Source organism: Mus musculus, chromosome 2, assembly GCF_000001635.26.
Source record: "Mus musculus strain C57BL/6J chromosome 2, GRCm38.p6 C57BL/6J".
Taxonomy (NCBI): Eukaryota; Metazoa; Chordata; class Mammalia; order Rodentia; family Muridae; genus Mus; species Mus musculus.
The window spans coordinates 125,066,683-125,090,077 of record NC_000068.7 but is presented as its reverse complement, the minus strand read 5'-3'; the positions used below and the strand labels follow the sequence as shown (position 1 = coordinate 125,090,077).

General features: G+C 41.4%; 2 protein-coding genes across 15 annotated transcripts in view; one reads left to right on the top strand and one right to left on the bottom strand.

Annotated features, from left to right (window-relative positions):
* The window catches only part of Myef2 (myelin basic protein expression factor 2, repressor), a 42,686-nt gene extending 33,583 nt beyond the window's left edge, over positions 1–9,103 (top strand). For 4 of the 14 annotated variants that reach the window (XR_001781147.2, XR_001781149.2, XR_001781148.2 and 1 more), the window contains 2 exons: positions 1,041–2,401; positions 3,362–9,103. Coding sequence is in view for 8 of the 14 variants with exons in the window: in XM_030248228.1 (XP_030104088.1) it covers positions 1,041–1,204 (164 nt within the window). In the remaining 6 variants the exon portion in view is untranslated. Of the gene's footprint in view, positions 1–1,040; positions 2,402–3,361 lie in introns of those variants that run through there. The other 10 variants (XM_030248228.1, XM_006498884.3, XR_001781152.2 and 7 more) reach the window with 7 other exon arrangements.
* On the bottom strand, positions 1,401–21,951 carry Slc24a5 (solute carrier family 24, member 5). Its single transcript, NM_175034.3, has 9 exons — positions 21,777–21,951; positions 21,127–21,306; positions 9,374–9,457; positions 9,181–9,284; positions 8,751–8,851; positions 6,764–7,047; positions 4,215–4,421; positions 2,557–2,658; positions 1,401–2,114 (listed from the first exon to the last, which is right to left on the bottom strand). Exons 1-9 carry the CDS (start codon positions 21,895–21,897, stop codon positions 1,792–1,794), a joined length of 1,506 nt encoding a protein of 501 aa, NP_778199.2. The 5' UTR covers positions 21,898–21,951; the 3' UTR covers positions 1,401–1,791.
* Between the last annotated feature and the right edge of the window lie 1,444 nt (positions 21,952–23,395).

Here is a 23,395-nt window from a genome sequence, read left to right as displayed (position 1 = left end):
AATGTCATAGAAAGTGGCTTAGAAAAGCAGCCTAGGGTGTTATAAATGAGGTCTTTCAGCTCAAGCCCTTGAAAGGGAAATACCCTTGCTTGGTCATCAAGAGGAATGTTAATTTTTTAATCTGGAAAGGGCTTCACTTCTTGACAGATCCTCACCTTTTACTTTTGTTTTTCTTCCCTATTTGTTCCTTTGTAAAACTAAATGTGTCTGTCTGGTTTGGTTTACATACTAAAGTTAGCACAGTAATCTAGCTTCTGTAATAGTCAAAGGCTAGCATGATTTGATAGGTGCACCAGCATGGGGGAGTATCGCAGGCTACGGCCATCTGCCTGGGTGTGTCTCAGTTGGCCTGAGCTGGAGTCTTACTCGTTTACATGGGATCACTACTCCCTCCCTCCTGTTTAGTCTCAGCAGTGCTCTTGTTTAAAACTACTAGTTTCTCTGAGATGTCCCTTTAACAGCATTGTTTTTATCGTTAATGTTTTAAATCTGCTGTCGTTTTATAACCGTTTCCTTATTTGATGCCATCCTTAAAAATTTGAATCTAAATTGTCACAGTATTTGAAAAGTCAAATTGGTGGGCCCTTTTATGAACTGACTGAAACTATAGTTACTCTTGTGAGGTGCAAAGAGAAGATAAAAACAGAAGGGAGAAATATTCAGGAGATTGGACAGTGAGCTACTGTATCATTTTCATTAAAGGTGTAATGTCACCAGGGGTCATAATGAGTTGTTTGGCATTCACGCTAGCTAGCCTTTTTGCTATAACATCTACTTCAGAAATTGGGGACTTAAAACCAAACTCCATGTCCAATTCCAGTTTCATGTAAGCTAATATGTATGTATATGTAGTCATTATGTAAGAATTGTATTCAGACTGTAAAATGATAATGCTCTCATGCATTTTATAGTATTAAATTAATATGTTTAACCAAATTACCTGTGATCTCTCTCCATTGCTGTGAAGAGTTGAAAAAATTTGTCTAGTGAAATGGAACCCATTTAAATGGGCTCGTAATTGTGTAACTCTCCTTTCCTAGGTCATGTAATGTTTGCAGAGATAAAGATGGAGAATGGCAAGTCAAAAGGCTGTGGGACAGTCAGGTTTGAATCTGCAGAGTCAGCGGAAAAGGCCTGCAGGATCATGAATGGCATCAAGATCAGCGGCAGGGAAATCGATGTGCGCTTGGACCGCAATGCGTAATTTCAAGCATGGTTGGAACCTTTCCTCATCTGTTTATGACTCTCCTAGTAAAAGTCATTTTTAGTAATGTTGTATGCTTACAAATGCTGTAAAAATGAACTTTTACAACTCCCACCAGCTATTAACAGGATAGTGTGGAAAATGTACTGTGAGTTTTTTGTTTTTTGTTTTTTGTTTTTTTTTTTTTTTTTTTTTTGTTCTCAAGTTTGAGTTTCTAAAGACAGCACATCTGATCATTCAGTTTCAGTGGATGGACATACCATTTTTAATGAAATAAGCCATTTTGTTATTTTCAGTAGCAGAGTTTGTCTGTTCCAGTTTTCCCGACCTTGGTGTAAGCTCACAGATACTTTGTTTTCTTTTAAAATCTTTGCTTTGTATGTGAGTTAAAGGAAAGAAAGGGCTCAGACAAATTAGGATGGATTTTGGTTTGGTTTAAATTACTTTTCTCTGCTTATAAAGAATAGTAATTAAGTGTTAGACTCTAAAGTTGAAGATGCTTTTTATTTGACCTAAATGAAGACATGAATTTTCTTCTTTTTGCCCCTCTACCATTCCATCTTTCCACATAACACTATTAAAAAATATCAAACTCCACAACCCCTTATTCTATTATTTCCAATAATTCCAATTTCATATAGAACTGATAAAGTAGCAAGTCCTAAGTATAACACTAGGCAGACCACCCCCAACTTTCGGTCTAGTTTCCAGCCATTAAAATGAACTGCTAAGAACAGAAATAAAATTGAAATGTTGAGAGAGATTGTTATATATGTGAGTCCCTTGCTATTCACTTCTATAGGAGCAGATGCATTCGTAAATGCAGTCTTAATAAACCAGGGAAGACCTAGGCATAGCATATCAAACACATTGGATCCCACGATGTTAGATATAGCCATGTCTCCTTTACCTGCAGAAGAATAGCATGTTGTTAAAATGTGCACATCAATACTATATTTTATTAATAATCTTCATAAGAAAAACACTGGATACTTTTTGTTGGTTAGTTTTAGAAAACTGTTATTGTTAGAGCAAGAGTCTTATTGAATTTGTATTTCCTTGGGTTAGTATTTTAAAGTCTTAACATTTATTTAATAATTGTCTTTATTTATTAAACCATTTTTAATAAGGTATACAGCTTACTTGTTGCTTTTTATTCTCATTTGACAGTGAATTACCATCTAATTCACATTTCAGGTAAATGGTCTGGTGGGGATTAGGTTGGTGGAATTAACTTATTAAAAACTAAATGCTTCCCCTGAGTCACTTCTTTTTTCTTTAAAGTATGTTACCAAGGAAGTATTATTTCATTTACCTTGACTTGCTTTATGGTAAGAGAATTCTAGTCTTACCTTTTCTTGCAACTAACACACTTGTGACTGTATCTGGTATGCTTGTCCCTGCTGCCAACAAAGTAAGGCCCATCACTGTGTCTGGGATCCCTAGTGTTTCCCCTGTAACAGGCACAGAGACTGCAGATTAGAAATCTCAAATCTTAGATAAACAGTTTTCAGAAGGCAGCTTGAATATTTCTCTAGTCAGGAAAAATATTTAGGTATGTTTAGATATTTGAACCAGTATATGCTTATGTGGTTTTTAGATGGCAAAGTATTTGAAACAGGTTGATAGTTGGGGTAACCAGATTAGCACATCTTCTTAATGTCAGATATCTGAAGATATCAAGCAGCCAAAGTTGTAGCAGGAAAAGCCTTGTGTTTGGCATCCAGAGGAAGCGGTGGGTGTCACCGCTGCCGCTTTGGACTGTTGCATTCTCTCTTTTCTAGACATTACCTAGAGTACTGAAGAATTAAGCACCGTATAGCTATCGATTGCTATGTTAAAATGTGAAATGCTACTTGGCTTACTGGTTTTTTTCCCCGTTTGTTTTAAGGAAGTACATAGATATTTGAGGTAGACAAGACCTTGTTCTTTCCTGCCTGAGTCTAACACATGGCACCGTTTTCTTAATATTTGTGTCAAATTGATAGCAGAAATAGGTTCATTCTGAGAAATAAAACCAGAGGGTACTTATAAAGGATCGGGACATGAAACTGCTCTCTTATGGTTGTCATGAAAACTATAGTTCATAGTGAGGACAGAGCTGTTTGTCATCTTTGGGACTTAACTGAGATCTTGTATTTGATCCTTCTCTTCCAGTTTGCCTGATGTCAAATATGTTCTTATTGGGAAAAATTGGATACGGCAAATATGCAAGCTACCTGGACATTCTTATCTTCTTCATGAAAAATAAAACTATTTTGTTTTTGTTTATTTGTTAGCATACAGTTACAATAAAGTTAGTTATCTGGGAGAAGTCAGACCAGCCAGTTTGGAGAGGGTTCCAGGTAGTAGTTATTCCAACTCTACAGTGTTTGAATTTGTGTTGTAATTCTTTAGCCCCAGCAGTGTGAGGACAGCAGTGTGTACATGTTAGTAGGTGTCTGGGCCCAGCTGTGGTCAGTGAAGCTTCACTGGTACAATCTGGTTGCATGATTTAGGCATGGAGGAAAGAGTATTCACTTCTAATGGGTATATTACAACTAAGTGATAAAATGTACTCTGGAAGATGCTAGAAACCTAAAAACAAAACTTTGATTCTCATTATTCATTTGCATTGTATTTGTGATACATATTTAAAGCAAAAGAAAATACCATCTACTCAAACAGAGAGCACCTACTGCTTTCTGTTGACCCCAGTCATCTCTACTTTCTACTATGGATTAGAATTCACTTTTATGAAGAATTCTCATGAAACCTGTGTAATTATAAACATATCCAATGAATTATACCCCTGACTGTGTCATAGCATACATAGGAAATGCTTTTGATATGTAACTCACAAAAACATGAATGAGCTTGCTGGTTTTGCTGTTAAAGCTTTCATATTTTGTAAATAGTTTTTAGTCTTGCTGAAAAAAAATATATGCTCCCAAGATTACTTTAAATGAATACTTCCAATTTGTTTTTACATGGAATAATTTTCTTGTGCTATTATACTTAAATTCCATACCTGTTACTGTGACCATCCAAACTAGGATGTATGTGAATGCAGATATCCATAGTGCAGACATGAAAAAGGTTATCACAAAGTAATTTTTCCAAAACTTTCTCCTGCAGTCTGGTGTTGTCAGAGCAAGTAATGTAATAATAGGAAGAGAGAGAACCCAAAAAATTCTTCTTAAGTCTGCTTCTGGCATGCTGAAAACACTTGGTGGATCTGTGGTGGGAAAGTTCAACATTTTGAGTTTTCTCAAATGTGCAATTATGTTAGAAAGGCCCATTTAGAAGGCTGTTTTGAAGTAAGTTACTGTATGCATCTTTTAAAGACCGTCTAGAACAGTAGTCTCAACCTGTGGGACTTGACCCCTTTGGTGTTGAACAACCATTTTACAAGGGCCACCTAAGACCCTGAGAAGTCTCAGATACTTACATTACAATTTATAACAGCAAAATTACAGTTCTATGTAGTGTCAATGAAAATAATTTTATGGGTGAAAGTTACCACAATAAGAGGGACTGTGTCAAACGGTCTCAGCATTAGGAAAATTGAGAAGCACTGGTCTAGAACATTGGAATACTCATTACTATTACTGCTGGTCAGAAGAAATGTAACTAAAACTAGGCAGACAGTATAAGCTGTGCTCTACATCCCTTAACCGACTGCTCGAATCAAATATCTTGAACTGTTTGCTGAATGTGCTGGTGACAGTGTTCACGGAGTTGAAAGTAGGATTTGCTTGCTTTACTGTAGTATGGGTTCATTAGAGACGTGATGCTTTCTCTCCCAGCTCTTTCACTCCTCATCTCTTTTCCAAAACGGACGCTGCTTATGCTTTGTTGCACACTGATGCACGCTTAGGGAGTGTTCCCTCTAACTCTCACTGTGCCGCATCGTTTACTGAACGCAGGCTTCCCGGGTGCTAGAAGGAATCTAGAGAAGGTTGGGCCTAGCATCCTTGGTATAGTTCCGGGGTGTGCTCTAGAATGGTGAGGAGATTGGATAAAAGTGGGACGAGGCTGTACACTAATGAATATGTTAAGTATGTGAAGGTTGGATCAAATCACAAATATTATTATAACTCATAAAAGCTCACCAAGACTCAGACAGTGCACCATTAATTTAGACACAGATTCTAGCATGAACATTTTTGACTAGTTCTTTGGAGTCTTTGTTGTTTTAAATCTCCTCAGTCTTAAAGACTACAAAGTATGGTTTGTAAAAATAAATGTCTCGTGTCAAAATTTTAAAGTAATAAATTAGAAGCTTGCTTCTCAATTACCTAACTGAAGTTGGAACCACTTTTATAAAAGCTTTTCTAGTCTGGAATGCTATTGCTATATCGAGCATACCAAGCTCATGTGCTGCTTCACACGGCATGTTTAAGTTACACCTGCGTTCTTTTCCCCATTCTGTTCCCCTGAATCATCCCCTTTCCTTTTATTGACAGTTGTTACAAAGATGTTCTTTCTTTCTTAGTGAAAATCCAAGCTCCAGCGTTGTCTCTGCTCCCTCTCTGGCTCGGCATTGCTGCCATAGTTTGGTGCTGCTGCTTCTACTGTGTCTCATAATTCATCCCCCTGCCTTTTCTGTTTTGTTCCTGTCCTTTCATCTTAGCTCAGTCTTCTGTGAACATTGGGTGAGAGAAAAGAGCCTAACATGCATCTCTGACTCTGTCTTAGGAATGCTGCCTGCTCAGTGGGGTATCTTGCACGACCTCCTGCACTTCCTTCCTGTCAGCCTGCTCCTCTGCTGCTTGCTGCACTTGCATGTGTTGGCTCTGTGTGCAAGCATGTGAGCAGGCCTTTGCTAGTGTTCCCAGGCCTCAGTCCAGAGCATACTTATACCCCTGAATCATGTATGCAATAAAAGTGTCAGCTGTTGCTTCCTGACTACACATACTATTAGATTATTGAGTTAAAGCCTCTCTTATCCCATGGGGCCCAAACCAATTCAAATGCTCCTTTCTCCATGTGCATCTCCCATCTGAGTGTCATCAAAGTTTATTCAGTCTGCCTGTATGAACCATGGTATTAGCAGTTTATGTTTGCTTATGGTGTTCACACTTTGAAATTCTAGCTGATTTCATTCTGTGTCTGGGAAATGGCTCAGTGGGTAAAGCGCTTGGTGCACGGGCATGAGAGTCTGAGATCAGATTCTCAACACCACATAAAAAAGCATGGCAGCCCACATGTATACTCTCAGTGCTATGGAAGTCAGAGACAGACAGATCCCTAAAGTTCACTGGCCAGCTAGTCTAGCCTAATCAGTGAGCTACAGGTTCATTGAATGACTGTGGTCTCAAAAAATGATGTGAAGTCTCAAAGAATTGAGGGCTAGCATCCATGACTGACTCTGGCCTCCATGTCTGTGTGTTCTCCCTTCCCCCACACTTTTAGCTGATTAAAAAAAAAATTATTGTGAGTTCCTTAAAGGCCAGGACTTACTTGCAGTTCATCATCTCTGGCTCCATAGTGTGTTGTGTAACCATGTACTAATTACTAACTCTCAATGAGAACTCAGGTCTTTTAGAGTGTTAGATGGCAGGGTGTAGTTGTTACCTTCAGAAACCTGACTAAGACCATGCAAGCTTAGAGAAAGTTGGGAGTAACCGGAATCTTCCTGAAATATTCCACTGTCTGTCCTTGACTGGCGACGAATGAAGAGCTGGCTCTCATCCTCCCATCCCAACAGTGTCTGCTGTTCAATTCTCTCCTCCATAGCTCTGGCAAGGCAGGGACAACAGGGACTGCATGTTTTCATGACATGCCGGCTGATCGTGGTGTCAAAACACAGCAGCAGAACATAGAGCCCATATATCAGTAGCAGCCCTGCTCCTTCGTACCTAGACGTGGAGGAAAGGGCTGTGCAGTTATCCAGTCATTTTAAACAATATTCTCTAACAAAAGCAACAGTGGAAAATTCAAGGAACCACTCCTAAATGCTTTTATTTACCCAGTTTTGGTTATAGTATGGTTACAAATTCATTGATTAAAAAATCTGCCTCTTTAAAAAGTAATATAAAATCCATTGTCTGACTTTATAGATTCCTTTCAAGTAATAGGCACAAAATAGTCGGAGAGTTAAAACTAATTAATAGATATTTTTTCAGTTCATTTATTTAGCATACTACATTTCTCAAATATTTAATAATTAGAAAATAAAATACTATCTCTTAGATTTTCTGATACAGAAACATGGTGTAGAATACTTAGACTGTGCTAGGTTTTTGCTGGAGCTTTGCAGTTTGTTTTACAGAGATTCAGAGGAAAGCCGGAGGTGGTGGGGTGTTGTTGGCTTTGAGGTCTCATTGTAAAAGCCCAGACTGGCCTTGAACACTGCACCCTAGATTGGCCTCAGACACTCAGATTATTATCCTCCTACCTCTTCCACTTGAGTTTTGGGGGTTTTATATCTGTACTACTATGCTTGGTCCCTTTTTGATGAATTGATTGTAGCTTAATTGGGTTTATATTCATAAGAAATAAAGAATATTCTCAAAAATGAAATTCTGGCATACAGCACCAAGAATTGTCTATGCTTTGGTTTCCCATTTTACTGTGTATTAGGCTAATTTTTATCACATTAATATTGTTATTTTATTTCATAGCAGAGAATCACTTCTCTGCTTCAACTAAAAAAAAAAAAGAAAGAAAGAGAAAAAAAAGAGTTCCTGATTTCCTTGGTTCCTGTCATTTACAAGTGACAGCTGAATTCCAGTGTTTTTGCTATACTAGCAACCTGACTTTTATCTTGCTTTCTCCCTGTTTGGATTCTGTGGACACACACACATGTGGTGGCCATATGTTTTATATCACTTTTTTATGGTATCCAGCATAGAACACCTAGGACAATTGTTCTCACAGCCCTTTGGGGCTTGAATGGCCCTATGACAGGGGTCACTTAAGACCATCTGCATGTCAGATAACTTACACAATGATCATAACAGCAGCAACATTACAGTTATGAAATAGCAACAAAAATAATGGTTGTGGGTCCACCATGAGGAACTGTTAGGGGCTCAGAGCAGCAGGATGCCTGGGAACACTGGCAGAACCGCTGTGTGTGCCTGTTTGGCAAGTTCACGTCTTTCCACCAAATTAGCTGCCTTTTCCAGTTTTCTTGGACCTGTTAGGTACAGAGATTATGGAAAAGCAGCAAGCCTTTTTGATGGTGACACATAATTCTGGGTTGTTAAAGAAGGCAGCAGTTCTTCCCATCCTTCTCTTCTGGGAGGATGGGAGGAGTGCAAGGGCTTCTGCTGGCCTCCAGGCTTTTATTACTATGACCCTTTCTTTTTAACCAAGGCCAGGTAAGCAACAGCAGCCGGGGAAGGTGTGAACATGGAGACCAAGGAAAAGGAAGAATGGCTGTCTTCAGTGACTAGGACAGGAGAGAAAAGCAGCCACCAGCAGTTTTGAAGGAGTCAGCTGAGACTGCAATAGCTGTTGAAGTGAAGGTTTTGAGAAACTATACTACTAAGCCATCAGACTTCAAAAATTCTGTAATTATGTTTTATGTTAAGAGTGACACTTATTTAAAGCTTACCAGTAAATTCGGTTGTCAAATATTATGCCAAAAACTGCTCCTACACTAACTGCATACACTGCACAGTCTCGGAAGAGGGGCCAGCAGGAGAGTGTTGAAACCTGGAAAATGATGGTTTGATTTACTGTGTGCATTACAGTGTAAGGCATTCAAGAACAGTGTATAATACTGAAATCACGTATATTTGTGGTAAACTATTGTTAAGTTTGCATATTACGTAGAGAAAAACAATTTTAAAGTAAAATTGTATATAAACCTGTACTGACTTTTATAAATTTCATTAAGAGATGCTTATGGATTATGTCAATTGAGTAAATGTTTTTCTAGTGGTTATTAAATTTGACTGAATGCAATTCCAGTGTCATATTGTTCATCCCTGGCAGGTTTAGAATTTGTCAAGAAAATACATCTTATTGAATAGTTTTCTTACCATGTTGGACAGGAGGCCGCAGGCAGCACAGATGCCGAGGAGATTATAAATTGCAGATCCTAGTATGGTGCTGATACCAATATCTCCCTTTGTGATAAATACACCTGGGAGCGAGAGAGTAGTAGCTAAGTTAAAGCTGACTTGAAACTAAAACCCCACCGAATAAGCAGCAAGTCAAAGGAACAATATTTACCCAAGAAGGCGGTAACTAGTTCAGGGGCGGAGCTACCAGCTGCCATGAAAGTTGCACCTGCAACATCCTGCGACAGTCCAAGGGCTGAAGATGAAGGAAGTGATTACTATGGGTGATGGTGGCAAGGTGTATACAGCAGAGCTATGTAAAAGACACTCAGATTACACCTGTACATTACACTCATTGACTCAAGCTGGAAATTAAACATTTGGGTTAGAAATAGAGGAATCCTGTATGTATCTTGGTTTCCTATGAATGCATTACTTAACATTTCTACAGAAAGGAGGGCTGGTGAGACGGCTCAGCTGGTGAAGACGCAATGCCCACTAGGCAACATGAGTTCAATTCCCAGAACCCATGAAAAACATGGAGAGAGATACCTGACTCCACAAACTTGTCATTTAGCTTCCGCAGGTGCACCATGACAAGTGTACGCTCATGTTCACACATGCACAGGATGTCATAGGGTTTCTATAGCTGCAACGAAACACCATGACTAATGGGGAGGAAAGGGTTCATTCAGCTTTCAATTCCACGTTGCTGTTCATCATCATGAAGTCAGGACAGGAACTCACGCAGGGCTGGAAGTTGGAGGCAGGAACTTATGCAGAGGCCATGGAGAAGTGCTGCTTACTGGCTTGCTTCCCATGAAGCAATAGGACCCAGGCCTGCCCACCGAGGCATGGCACCACTCACCATTAGCTAGGCCTTCCCTCACTAACAGATCACTAATTGAGAATGCCTTACAGCTAGTTCTCATGGAGGCATCTCCTCAGCAGGCTCCTTGCCCTCTGATGACGCTTGTGTCTAGTTGACATAAAACCAGCTAGTACACAAGATAACGAACATTTAAAGGCCATTGAGGGGGTCAGAGGATAAGGGGATTTGCCTCTAAGGCTGATGGCCTCAGTTTGGTTCCCGGAACCCACATAGCAGGAGGTAGATAACCAACCCTTCAAAAGTTGTCTTCTTCTCTCAACACATGTACCACTTCATGTCTCCAGTCCCAAACAAATAGATAAATATAAAATAAAAAAGAGGAGACAAAGTCCGGGCTGTCGAGCAATTCAGAGAAGTGGCTTCCAGCTCTATGTGAGCTGCAAAACAACTCCTTTGACAAATTCTAGTAGTTCAGGATTCCTAACCTGACTTGGAAGAAGATAGGGTTCAGTGGTTCTTAAGATCCACAGCGAAGCTGGATTGCGTTCTTTTACAGATTCACAAAACCAACATTATCTAATGGAAAAGGAGAGGAAATCAATAAACAAAAAGCACAGTAAATCTGGCATTATGCAAATTACACAACAGATTAAGTCTGTCCTATTATTTGAGTAGTTTGTGGGTATTGTTTAGACTTAGAATCATACAAGGCCTTTCACTTAATTGACATTAGGGAGAGTCTTATGTGGCTCTTCCAGCATTAGAGCCAAGAAATGTACTACAGGCAGGAGAAGAGAAAGCCACATTGAAGAAACAACTCAGTCTTTTGAGAAATCTCCATCAAGTTTGTCAGTAAAAAGGTATGTGTGCATGTGCGTGCATGCTTGTGTGTGTGTGTATGTTACGGAGGCCAATGTCAGTGTCAGGTGTCTTTGCTCAGTTAACTTTGAGGCTCCTTGGGGACTCTCCTGCACCATCTCCCCAGGGTTGGAATTACAGTCATGCATCAGTGCACCTGGCGTTTCATTTGGTCCTGGGAATCAGAATTCATCCTCAAGTTTGGGGGCCAAGCATACCATCCCCAGCCACTAGAACTCAGATTTCTAAGATTTGATGGAAGTCTTTTTTTGATGCTAACTGCTGTTACTGTACTAAGGTTTTAGCCCTCAAACTCTGGTGTATTTGATCTGGTCTCTCATGGTTGGCAGTGTCTCCTGGTGTTTGCTTGTAAAGACTGGCTATTTTTCCTTTTTTTTAGTATGCATTGGTGTGAGGGTGCTAGATTTCCTGTGAGCTGCCATGTGGGCACTAGGAATTGAACCCAGGTTCCTCTCTGGAAGAGCAGCCAGTGCCTTTAACCATAGCCATGTCTTCATCACCTAACTGGTCTTGCTTACTCTTACGTACGCATTTCTTCTCTGCTGAAACTGATTTCTGGCCTTATAAATTTGGGGTGTAGCAGATTGAATTTTACAAAACTTACTACAGTATTTGTATTCCACACCCTTTCCAATAACTTTTCTCTCTTATTTAAAAGGGGACTGAGCATATGGCTTTGTGGTAGAGCACCTGGCTAGCACATGTGAGCGCAGATGACCTTTGCAACTGCTTTGACAAATTGAGGGCCATGGCAGTGTGACAGTATTTTCAAGGTCAGGACATTAAAGCAAATGGTAGAATTTCCTCAAGTGACCTCTCTTGGGACATTTGCTTTTGTGCCCTAGACACCACACATGTCCTGGTTTATCTTGAAACCTCCACCTGGGACAGACGTCATGAGCCCTTATTGAAAGACATAACATCAACATCCATGCTTTGCATCCTTTTGAGCCTTCCAAGCTTAGGTACCAGACACATGGGAGAACAAGCCTTCAAGGAGTCCAGATCAATCCTTTCACTATAACTGCAGTGTGGACCCAATCAGCTGCCTGTAAAGCTCCTAGACCGAGGGACAGTAAAAATGTTGCTTCTTTCTTCTAAGCTAGATTTGTTGGGAGTTTGTTAAGTAGCTGTCTGACTTTCATTGCTGAATACCAACACTTAATTATTCCAGATGCTTCTCTGTGTGTCAGGATATGGCAGTAAACAGACAAGAGCTGTGTCTCTCACCTTATAGTGTGGTGAATGGACAGACACAAAATATGGGGGTTTTAGAAGCAGCAAGAAGTGAAAATAAAGAAGATAGGAAATGCCATGGGATAAGTAACTTTGGAGCAGAGGTTTCAAAATGAGGGTGTGACTGTGTAATTAAGAGTATAGTAGGTAGGTTAACTGGCTACAGACAGCATCTATAGAACTGGTGTATTTGAAGCAGCCTCAGGTCTAGAATGAAGAGCCCCAAGAGAGAATAAGAGGTGGTAAGATAGAAGGAACATCATGTATGGCCTTGTGGACCCTAAAGCCTAGGGAATATTCTTTTCCTCTGAAGCACTTTTCAGTTGGTGGAAAGGCCCAGCTACTATTTGTATCGTTTGAGGCCATTTTGGTGTAAGGCATCAGACATGTCCACTCTGAGGTCCTCTGCCATGTGATGATGATTGTGAGCAGAGTTCAGAAGAGTTGGAGTGAGAGAATTCAATCCAGGCTCTCTCATCAATTCCTACTTGCCTTAACTGTGTCACTTAAATATTTGACTTCAGTAAACAATGAAGGGAGAGAAACATAATGGCTTGTGGGCCTTGGTTTCATGGTGTTTCTTTTAGTACATATATAAACCATACATACTCAACCCTGTCCCCACAGGTTACATTACATAGCCTCAGATTCAACCACCTGTGTATCAAAATATTCAAAGAGAAATTACCTTCATTCTGCATATGGACTAGACTCTTCTTTTTCTTTGGACAATATAGTGTAAAGCTATTTGCACATTTTGCAGACTGTATTAGTTCTTATAGATCACTCTGGAATCTTTAAGCTACTCAGGAGGGTAGTGAACACTATGCACACACAGTAGATGATTTTATGTGCTAGACCTCAGTGTCCTCAGATTTTGACATTCTCAGTACCTCAGGAGTACTGAGCAGTGCTTATTTGTCATAATGTATAGAATGTGACCAATATGTACATAGATGCATACACATGTATATACATATATTACTAACTTGCCATAGACTTTTAAAATTGAACAAAAAGGCAAAGTGAATTGCTGTATAATCGAACATCATTTTAGAAATGAAGGCATTATCTTGCACAGTGGCATTCAGCTTACTTCCATATTTCTAGTGTTAGATGTGAGTTTTAGAATTTACATTGTACAAAGAATCAGTTTTGCTACTACATATGAGGCACTGGCTTTATTACCCAGCACATCCAACCAAACAAACTCATCAGGACCTGTGAGTAAAGAAACAAAGTCAAGTCTCACGGATTGTAAAGATTGTAAATGTAGGAATTTGGCAGACCTTGAGGGCAAGAGCATTTCCATGGCTTCGTGCTACTGACACCATAACTATGTCTATTTGATGCTTTTTAACATTTTCTTTGAATGGTCTCATGTATCCCAGGTTGGCCTTGCATTCACGGTGTAGCCAAAGATGGCATTTAACCTCTTATCTCCCTGCCTCTGCCAGGGATTGCTGTTGTGCCAACACTTCAGGATGGTGCAGAGTTGGGATTGAACCCGGGGTTTTGAGCTTGCGAGGCAAGCACTCTACCCACTGAGCCACATCCTCAGTCCGCCTCTTGCGCTCTTACATAGGAGAAAATTGCTTACTGGGAAACAAGAATCTTTGACCATTTTCTAGCAGGTTTCTAGGAACTGAAGAGTTAGTGCTGCAGATTCTTAGGCTGTGCCTTCCAAAGCCAGTGTGGGAAGCCAGGGAAGCAGCCAGTGTTCTTTCTGACATTGATGCTGCACACTCATGGGCCCTGAAGACTGCCCAGCCTTCCCTCACTGCGGCCTGAAGACTGCTTCATCGGACAAACTCCGTTTCCAGAGGGAAAAGATGGTGGATTGGGCTGTTTTAAGGTGGGGAAAACCGTGGTCCTTCGGACTTCTTTTGGTCTCAGAAAGCATTCTTGCTATTCCCTGGGCTTTAATTATAGTTATGAAAGGAAAGATTCTGCTAGATGGCTGTATAAAACTTGAAGGATATTTTTTTTCAAGCCCTTTTGTTTGATTGTAAGAATATTTTGTAAAATGGTTTACATCTCTGAACTTTACAGTAGATGGGCCTTGTCTTTCCTGACCTTTGGGTAACATTTTCCTGTGCTGTAGTTTATTATTAAAGATAAATTGTTCTGTTTTTCCATTATTGCTATTACTCTTTTTTTTCCTATTAATCTGAAAGAACAACCACATTCACTTCAAGTTCTAGGAGACATGTCCGAGGTATGATCTCTTTATAGGTTCAGGTGCCAATACATTGTTTATATAATATACAGCATTGTAGCCATGAGATGCTTTGAAAATCACCAGACTTTCTCCTAACTGTGTCCTTTTCTGTAATGTCCCGTCAGAAAGTTTGTGACTTTTTGGAAATACCTCTGTACCGAGTAGTAAAGAGAACTAAGCTAAAACGGAGACCCAAATTCTGTCACTGCCAAATAATTGAATGTGAGACTTTAAAGAGGTTGTTTAGAAAAGCCTCAGACCACATCAGATTTTTAAACTGAACGAACTCTGAAACATCTCTATAATGCTTTTAAAGGCCTGATCCTGTTGAAAAAGGATTTCCCCCAATCCACTAGGTAGACCACTACAGTGGATTCACCTGCCCTCTGAACCCCGTGGTTCCTGTTGCCCAAGGTCAGAGGTGGGATAGGACCTATATCGTTCTGATGCCAAAGAAGTGATGCTTTCTGCCACTCCCAGAGAAAGGGATTAGTGCACAGTGCGATTTTACCATCACTGCCTGTGCCTGCACCTACATCTTGATAGCGCCTAGAGTACTTAGCTCCTACTATTACTCTTTTTATTGGTTGCATGATGCATTTTTTTTGGTTGCATCATGGTGCAGAGTCAGTCCAAGGAATTACAGTTGAGGCCAGAGAAAAGCTCACCAGTGGGGGCTTTGGCCAGGCTCTCAGGAGCCTGTGCTCACCCAGCAGGGAAGAGGCACTCCTCTGAGTCTTTGTTCTTTGAGAATGCTTTTGCCTCTGTAAATTTCTTGAGGCTTAAGAGTTCAGATAATCCCCTCAAACTGTAAGCTATCCAAATGTCAGACTCAGAATTACTAAGGCTCCTAACTTCACAAGTTAGAGTTAGCTCTACCTGGAATTAAAACTTACTTTTTTTTTTTTTTTCAATCGTCTGTCACTGAAACATAGTGTGGAACATAGACAAACATTAGTTCAAGGCAGAGGTAGTAAAAGTAATTTTTAAAAGATAAAAAGTAAATATTTAAAATACTTTTCTAAAACATGGGAATTTTTTCCCCTTAAAATGTGTTATAACTCAAAGATGTTAGCATGATGGAGAGACTAGATGTTGGAATTGAATAGCATATTAGGTTAGCATTTAAATGAAGGGTTCTGTAGTTAGCTTCCTGGAATTTGGCTGAAGCAAGTGACTATGTTTGTATTTTTGTTGTTGTTTGGCTGAAACAAGTGACTGTGTTGTTGTTGAGACAGGGTTTCTCTGTGTAGCTCTGGATGTCGGGGAACTCGCTCTGTAGACCAGGCTGGCTTTAAGGTCTGCCTCCTGAGTGCTTGGATCAACAGTGCAGATGATTATTCTTAAAGAGTTTCTCTGTATTTTCTATGTCGCTATTTTAGAAAAATTGAAAGAAGGTCGTTCAGGAGTGATTGAGCATAGCTGAGATACCTGTGACACAGTAAGAGGATACGACTTTTATACTGTATCCTGTTTCTACAGAGATGTGCATCTCATCTCTGCACAGGAGAGTGAATCTTAGTTGGTATGTGTGTTCATGTGTGTACAATAAACATACATTTATATTAAGAGATCATTTTTTTGAACAAAGATTACTAAATTGCAATAGTACAATAGGAATTTTGATTCAAGAAAGAACCCAAAGGAACTCTTAAAAATGAGTGTAAAGTTGCCGCATAGGTTTTTAAGTAGAGGTTTTACAAGCTTACATCTTGCCTTATGAGACTGTCTGATTTGTTTTTACCCTAAGATAGGCTTCAAGCTGTCATAATGCACCATAGGTTTGGTATTTGCTCCAAGCACTTTTTTTATTGACTTAGTTCCCTTCTGCACTTTGATTTTTTTTTTCCTGGGTAAAGGAGTCTTAGTATCATTCTTGGTATATTTTGTAATAATGAATTCTCAGTGGCTGCTCCCTGTGTGCAATTTACTGTTATTTTTTTCTCGTGCACACAGGACAGAGTTCTTTGAACTAAACTATAATTATCTGTTTCACAGCTGACATACCTGAGGCATACAGATGTTAAGCACTTGCTCAAAAGCTAGTAGCTGCTTGCCAAGTTGGGAGTTGGACCCAGATGTGTCTTGTCTCTAACTTAGACACTTCCAACCATTCTAGCAATTATGTCACCACATCATGTGATCATTGGGTTCCCCACCCCCTTCAGCCCTCCTGGATGTCATAGACCTTTCATTGAGCACATGAACATATAGGAGGAAAACACACAGGAAGGAAATGCCCCAAGCAAGTAAGACCCAGCAATGGGAATATAACTAGCTGCACGAACCAAGCATGATAGTCATTGGCATAGATTCTTTTAGCCAGTATTACTGAAATGACCAAATACACAGAGGCACTGTTTGTCTTGGCACTTTACCTCTTCTCTGTCTCTTCCACCCACACCCACTCTTCAGCATCCTTCAGGTCAGGGTCTGATGAGGACAACTGGCAGGGCTGAGGAGAGTCACATCCTTCAGTTCTCTTGGCTCTAGAAGGCGACTGACCTTTCCCCTCCCTTTCCAGAGTCCACATTCTGCTCTTGCCACAGAAGCCAGGTCTTTTCTACAGTTACAATGGTGTGGACAGCTATTCTCCCTGCATAATATGGATTAATATCACTTCAGACCTTTGTGTTTAGGGGATCTCCTGTAACTAACTCCTCTTGTACCCCAACTTAAACGGACAAAGAAGCAGGATTGGAATCTGAGTCAGAATGAGAAGGAGGGCAGGGCTGACAGATCAGAAGAGAGGGGTATAGCCAGCATTGCTTCCCTGTCATGATTTCACATAGCTCAAATAATAGCAGACTGTCTCTAGCTGTCCAGGGGAGATAACTGTGTGCTTTTTCAGAGTTGAAGGGCATGGGGAAGCTGTGTGGCTTTTATGACCCTAAGTAGAGCAGAGAAGAAGAAGTGGAAAATCCTTGCTGGAAGCCTCTAGTGGCTACAGCTATAGGGAAAATTGCCAGCATGCCATAGTTAGAATGAGCAAGAACACTTGTTGACCTAGCTGGGGTCCTGCTATATTATCAGTAAGAGGCTTTGCCTTCTACTGCTTCTAACTCTCCCCTGCATGGAGACTAGTTTTGAGGCCTCTACACTTTTCACCTTGCTAAAGACTCTGCTGCTAACCCCATAGGCTGCTGTTGATTGGAGGAGAGAGTGCTATCCAGTGATGGGGCTATCCTGGGACAGTTTTTCCATCACTGTCTTATTAGAGCTAGAGCATATATGCCAGTAGGAATTATATGTGATCTTTGAATTCCATTGTACTGTACAGTAACTCAAAGTGCATGTTAGGCAAAATTACTAGGCCGAGAGGCTAGTCATCTCAGAAAGTGTTTACAAAATTAATTTATAACCCTTGGTAGGTTTCTAAGAGTTGAAGCCTATTTCAGTAAACAACTCTTGGTTTTCTAATATACGTCATAGTTACAGTGAATGTCTCATACATGTTTTTATCAAAATTTTCAGTGCCCTTGGGTGGAAAATTGCTCACAAAATTGTTCAAATAGAACTGGCCTTCTGAAACAACCATATGATGGTAAATAATCTCTAAAGAGGATGGGTAAAATTGCAGTACATAGCTTGGACTGTGGAACACCAGAGAGAGGCAGGATCTGCTTTGCATCAGCTGTGGTTTCAGCTTCCCTTTCCTCAAAGTAAAGCCAGTGTATTAGTACCTATCTTGTAAGGTTTTTATGTAGGTGAAGCCACACACATATGTATATGCAGACACACACACACACACACATGCTGTGCTTGGGCTTCCATGATTGCATCATGATGGGTATCTGTGAGTGAGGGACCACTCATAGGATGTGAAATATGGTATGTTCTGTGGACTGTATTATTACTCATTAGCTGATGAGATGAGTGGAACTGTACAACTCTGCTTATCAAGGAGCTTGGAGGAAAGGCATGCAGGCTCCAGAAGTCAGTGCCTGTGGATGGAGACAAATTGTGCTGATCGATTCTAATTGCTGATGCTGTCATTTGAATATGAGTATGGCAGACCTTGAAAGATGAATGATCAGACTTTTGACAAATAGGTCGAACGAACATTATTTCTACCTCATGTTGTTGACTGGCATTTTGATACTCAAGAGCTGAGTCAAATCTTACAGCTGAGGAGGATTGGTGTTACATGGGCATCCATCAGTCACATAGTCCTGATAGCTACCATAGGTACCCATCAGCCACACAGCCCTGATAACCACCATGGGCATCCACCGGCTACACAGTCCTGATAGCAACCCTGTTAAGTTGACAACAGGGATTTTCTTGAGAAATGCATGTTTGCTGATGATGTTTCAAAGAAATTCTACAAGTGGTATAGTGGAAGTCATTATGACAGAAGGAGGAAGCCGCTTAAGGAAGACTATATGGAGGGCATGCTCTAACGCCCAATGCAGTAAGTCATGTCTTCTGCAGGACTGAAAGTTTATTTTGTTTTTAATCTTTTACTTCTTACAGGCGACCTCTGTAAACAGAATTATTGCTGGATTTGTTCTGTCAGCTCAGCTGAACCACCGAGGCTTACAGTTTTTAGTGCGGTGTGAGCAATATTTTGCATTTTCTGTTTTTCACGTTCTAATTAAATTCAGTGCTGACATGAGAATGAAAAGATTACTAGAGTTGGGATTATGGAAACACATATACACGCACACACATATATGTACTTGGTATGTGTGGACTGATCAAGTTTGAAAAAGGATGCAATCTGTGAAGATGAGTCTGGGGTGCGGGGATAAGCGTAGAAGCAAAACAAGTGAAAAGAAAGTGCGGCTTTTGGGGGTGGTACTTAGACAGATCTTTCTGGATCAGTCACGGGACAGAAAGCTGAAGCAGACTTCCTAACCTTAAAATGTTTCAGCTGCATCACCATGAATGCCTTCAATCTAAACGGAAAAGATAAACCGTGGAAACTTATATCAGTGCTAATATCTGTACAAACTTTTAAAGTCTTGGGAAAGTTAGTAAGAAAAATGAGTCAATTTACCCCCCACCCCAACCAAATGCAGGTAAGAAATCACAAAAGTAAGTAAGGCTATGATTTTCAGTAGACGCATAGAATAGCCATGGGAGAAATAGGAATTTTTATAGGATGCAGTTTTAGTTTTATGTAACAATGATATTAAAGGTGATGTTAACATCCAGGAACAGACACTGCTGAGGCCTTGGAGGGTGTAATAGGCATAGCCTTGGTGGGATACTTCTGACGATACCTATCAGAAGTCTTACATATGCATAGCCCTGTCCTTTATCAGACGGTAATCAGAGAAGTGTGCTGAGAATGTATACACTATGGACAGAATACTATTTAAGGCAGTTCTTTGAGATTAATAGCTTAAAATGATCATTTTTTTTCACCAGACACTGTAATAAGTAAGGTCCAGTGTTAGGTTCTGAAATTACTCATAGGATCACGAGCTCCTATGCTGTGACTAGAAGTCATGGTTTCGAAGAGCCTGGCAGTGTGGGAAAGTTAAAGACCCTTAGTAGGTGGGTGGATGATAGTAACCCTCAAAAGGCTGACAGAAAAGACTCTAGCAAAATGGGATGCTTAGAGATCTTTGGGGATCTTCAAGAGATACACACTTAGGTGGGTTGACTTATGTTACTGCACTTCATTAAGCAAAAATAATGTGTTAAAGTCAGCCAACACTAAGATAGCAATGAGTTGTCAGCATAAAATACAATACTGGTTGCATCTTCTTAAATATTAACAATTATGGTAAACTTATTATTGAACAGATGGAAGTTTCATTCCTCTGCCATTACAGGTGCTGTAGTTCATAAGTGTGCTGCAGCCATACAAGAAAGAAAGGGGACCACTTGCCTTGCGTTCCAGCAAGGGTGAGGCTAGGAGGAGGGGAAAGAAGAGAGTATACACTCAGTTCATGCATGTGTGTGTATATATGTGCATGTATGTGTATGTCTGTATGTTTGTGGGGGGGCATTATGTGAATGTGTGTGTGTGTGTTTAGGTGTGCATATGTATGTGTGGGATGGAGTTAAGGGTGCTGCTGTTCTGCCCTGTGTAGTCTTGTGAAAGGACACAGCCCTTCCTTTTGATTTAGCTGTGAAATGAAGATACTCAGCAGTTTAATCAGCTTTGAGAGAGGCTGCAGACTTCGGCAGCTCCGTGTGGATGAACAGCTATCATTTTTCCTCGTGTTAGGAACCAGAGCATCCACAAAGCGATGCTTCCTATTCAGAGTTCTGGGAAATCTACAGCGCCACAGGCTTTGCGTATCTGAGCTTATCTTCAGAATCTACTAACACTTTGCACCCAGGGTTGTTATTACCTGATAGCTGAGGTCCCATTACTTGGAGTTTAGAATTTATTTACTTATTGGTTCATGAATTTCAGTTCTCTTAACTGCAGGATGCCAGTCAAGGAGTAGAGAGAAAGGAGGTCCTTGGCCACATCTCCTTCTGCCCCACTCACAGAGCCCAAGTGAAAAGGGTTTGAAATAGAAAACAGTGAGGACCAGGCACCCAGTGGTACAAAAAACCGGGGGGGGGGGGTGCTGTTCCTTAACAGCCCCTGGGGTGCTGGAACAAAAGGAACCTTCTGGAAGCTAGCCATGTATAATAACAACTGAAAAAAACGTGCTTCTGCCTGGACTCCCAGGATGGACCCCACAGAACCCCAGGACAGACATGGGTGCTCTGCCACCAGCTGAGATGGACACATCTGTGTGACAACAGCTCTTCCGGAAGGTCATAGGAGACCTTCCCGGCAACTTACAGTCACTGATGATTTCCAGGGAGGGCAAGAAGTACTTGTCGCAGACGATGGAGATGGCCATGCACATGTAGAGGATAATGAGGAAGTAGATTACGATACCTCCATCCGTGCTCTCCTGCTTGGTGAAGAACCCTTCGGGAAACTCCGATGCTGGAGAGACAGCACATTGCGTGCTGTTTCCTGCCGAGGAAAAGGAAAAGATCACAAGATGTGGGAGTCACACGTCTGAAGCCCACAAAGCCTAAACTGGGGTATTTGGGAGGGATATGGGGAAGTTGGTGGAAATACGAGTATGATTCAAAGCCTTAGATAGCCTTTGTAAGAGATTATTTCATGAAATAAGCTGATAGAAGAGAGTTGGAGGGAGGCATTATTACAGCGCCTCTCTGTGTCTGCTTCTAAATGGGAAGAATGCACTGATCATGTCTCCAACAATAAGAAGAGCAGCCCTGTCCACCCCTTGGTCTCTGAACTACTACAGAACGCTCTTGAGGACGCATTGGCTGATCAAGAGCGCTTCCCATCCTCGGCAGGGCTCCGAAGCAGAGCAGATACAGCAGGAGTCGGGGATGGGGAGGGGGCAAGGCCATTCCCCTCTCCATCCCACATCTCTACGTGGGACTGGGGTGTCTGGGCCCACTGCCACCTACCTGTGGCCCTTGGGAGGCGCGGGGGCAGGGAGACACCACGGACAGGCAGGTATGCAGAGACCCAAAAGATCCCCAGCAGCAGGACCCTCCTTGTCCAAGTTGGGCCCCATTTTGTCCGCATTTCCAGCGTGCTCTTTGCAGTGTGTGGTTCAGGAAGGGAGCAAGGGAGACTTATGCTGAATCATGTGAGCAGTCTCCTTCCTCCCCAGTGCCTGCGGGGGGAGGGGGGTGTCGCAGCTTAGGAGGCCAGCAAGGGAGACAGCCTGGCTTCTCTGATCAGGAGATCCAAGTCCTAGGGAAGTTGGAAGAGTTAGGGAGGGGTGCAGATAAACACCGACTACAGCTGTTTCCATGCGGGACTCTGATGGCAGGCCCAGGCAGTCTGCAATTCTGCTCATGCCGGATCTCTTTAATATCTTCACACAGACTCTGCCTTTGACTTCCTCTAGATTTGAGAGGACCTGGGTTTGCTTGATGCTGTCCCCCCCCCCCCCCCCCCGCCCTCCACCCCCTTCCCAATAGCCGTTGTTTCTAGGAATTATTTGGGCAGGTGTATATATACTCTGCCTACCAGGGCACGCTTTGTAATTTTATTTGGATGTTCATCTACAGTTAGAGCCAGAGACAGAAAGGTCAATTAGGAGGTGACTGTAACAGTTGAACTGGGAAATGAGGGCCGCGTGAGTGAAGGTGGCAGCTATGGGGATTGAGAGCCGCCCACAGCGCCACGAACTATTCAGGAGACAGACTGGATGCTGTTTGATCATAGATCAGCTGTGCTTTTTGCCAGAAGGAGCTGTATAAAATGCTAATTGGACAAGGCAGACAGCATTCAAATGCATTCTGTAGTTTGCCAAGATCCTGAAAACCTGTAGCCGTGGAGCAACCTGTGGCTGATGGCACAGGGTCTGGGGGAGACCACAAGGGTGGTTGAGTTCAAGCAATGTTTCTTAGCTGTGTGACCTTAGGCAAGTACTTAACCTCTCTGTTCCTTCCTTCCACTATCTATAAGGCAGAGATCACCTCTCTTTTGGTTTGGTGCGTACTATATGGCAAATGTAACCTTTGTAGGACAGTCTCTTCCGTGGGGCCATTGTTCTGTTATTCTGTCACCTGTCTGGCATTACTTATTTCTTGGACTGAGATTAAAAACTGCCATGAAGAAATTCTGTAGCTTTGCAACTGTTATGATTCCTTTGCTTTGTACATAAAATTGGTGTGACAGGAATGTATTATATGCACATATGCAATATCAAACAATGAATTAACTGATAAATTAAAAATCAAGGTGCCAAGCCTTTGATGTAGAGCTTGTTGCATCTGGTGTAAAAGAGTGAGCTGCTCCTGGCTGTTCATGAGCTTGCGCTGTTTAAAAACCACCCAGCACCTTCCTGGTGGAAACCTCTCTGACACTCAGCTTTCCGGATGTGCCCTGTGGAGCCGAGACTGGGATGCCTGGTCACTGAGGCACGGGCATAGAAGCTATAGGAGTCTGTTCTCAGCAAGTGGAGCAGAGCCCTCCTTGAACTCTCAGAACCAGCTCCAGGGGAGTGGGCCACTGGGTGCTGACTGCTTTGTGATCTCCCCCTCAAAACCCAATATATAAACCAGTTTACAGA

Bases quoted from the DNA above. Each gene is read 5' to 3' on its own strand.
- Slc24a5 (NM_175034.3), bottom strand. From the start codon at position 21,897: ATGCGGACAAAATGGGGCCCAACTTGGACAAGGAGGGTCCTGCTGCTG. The intron at 21,307-21,776 runs GTAGGTGGCAGT...TTTCCTCGGCAG, and splicing joins GCGCCTCCCAAGGGCCACAG to GAAACAGCACGCAATGTGCT. The intron at 8,852-9,180 runs GTAAGAAAACTA...ATCATTTTCCAG, and splicing joins GCGGCCTCCTGTCCAACATG to GTTTCAACACTCTCCTGCTG.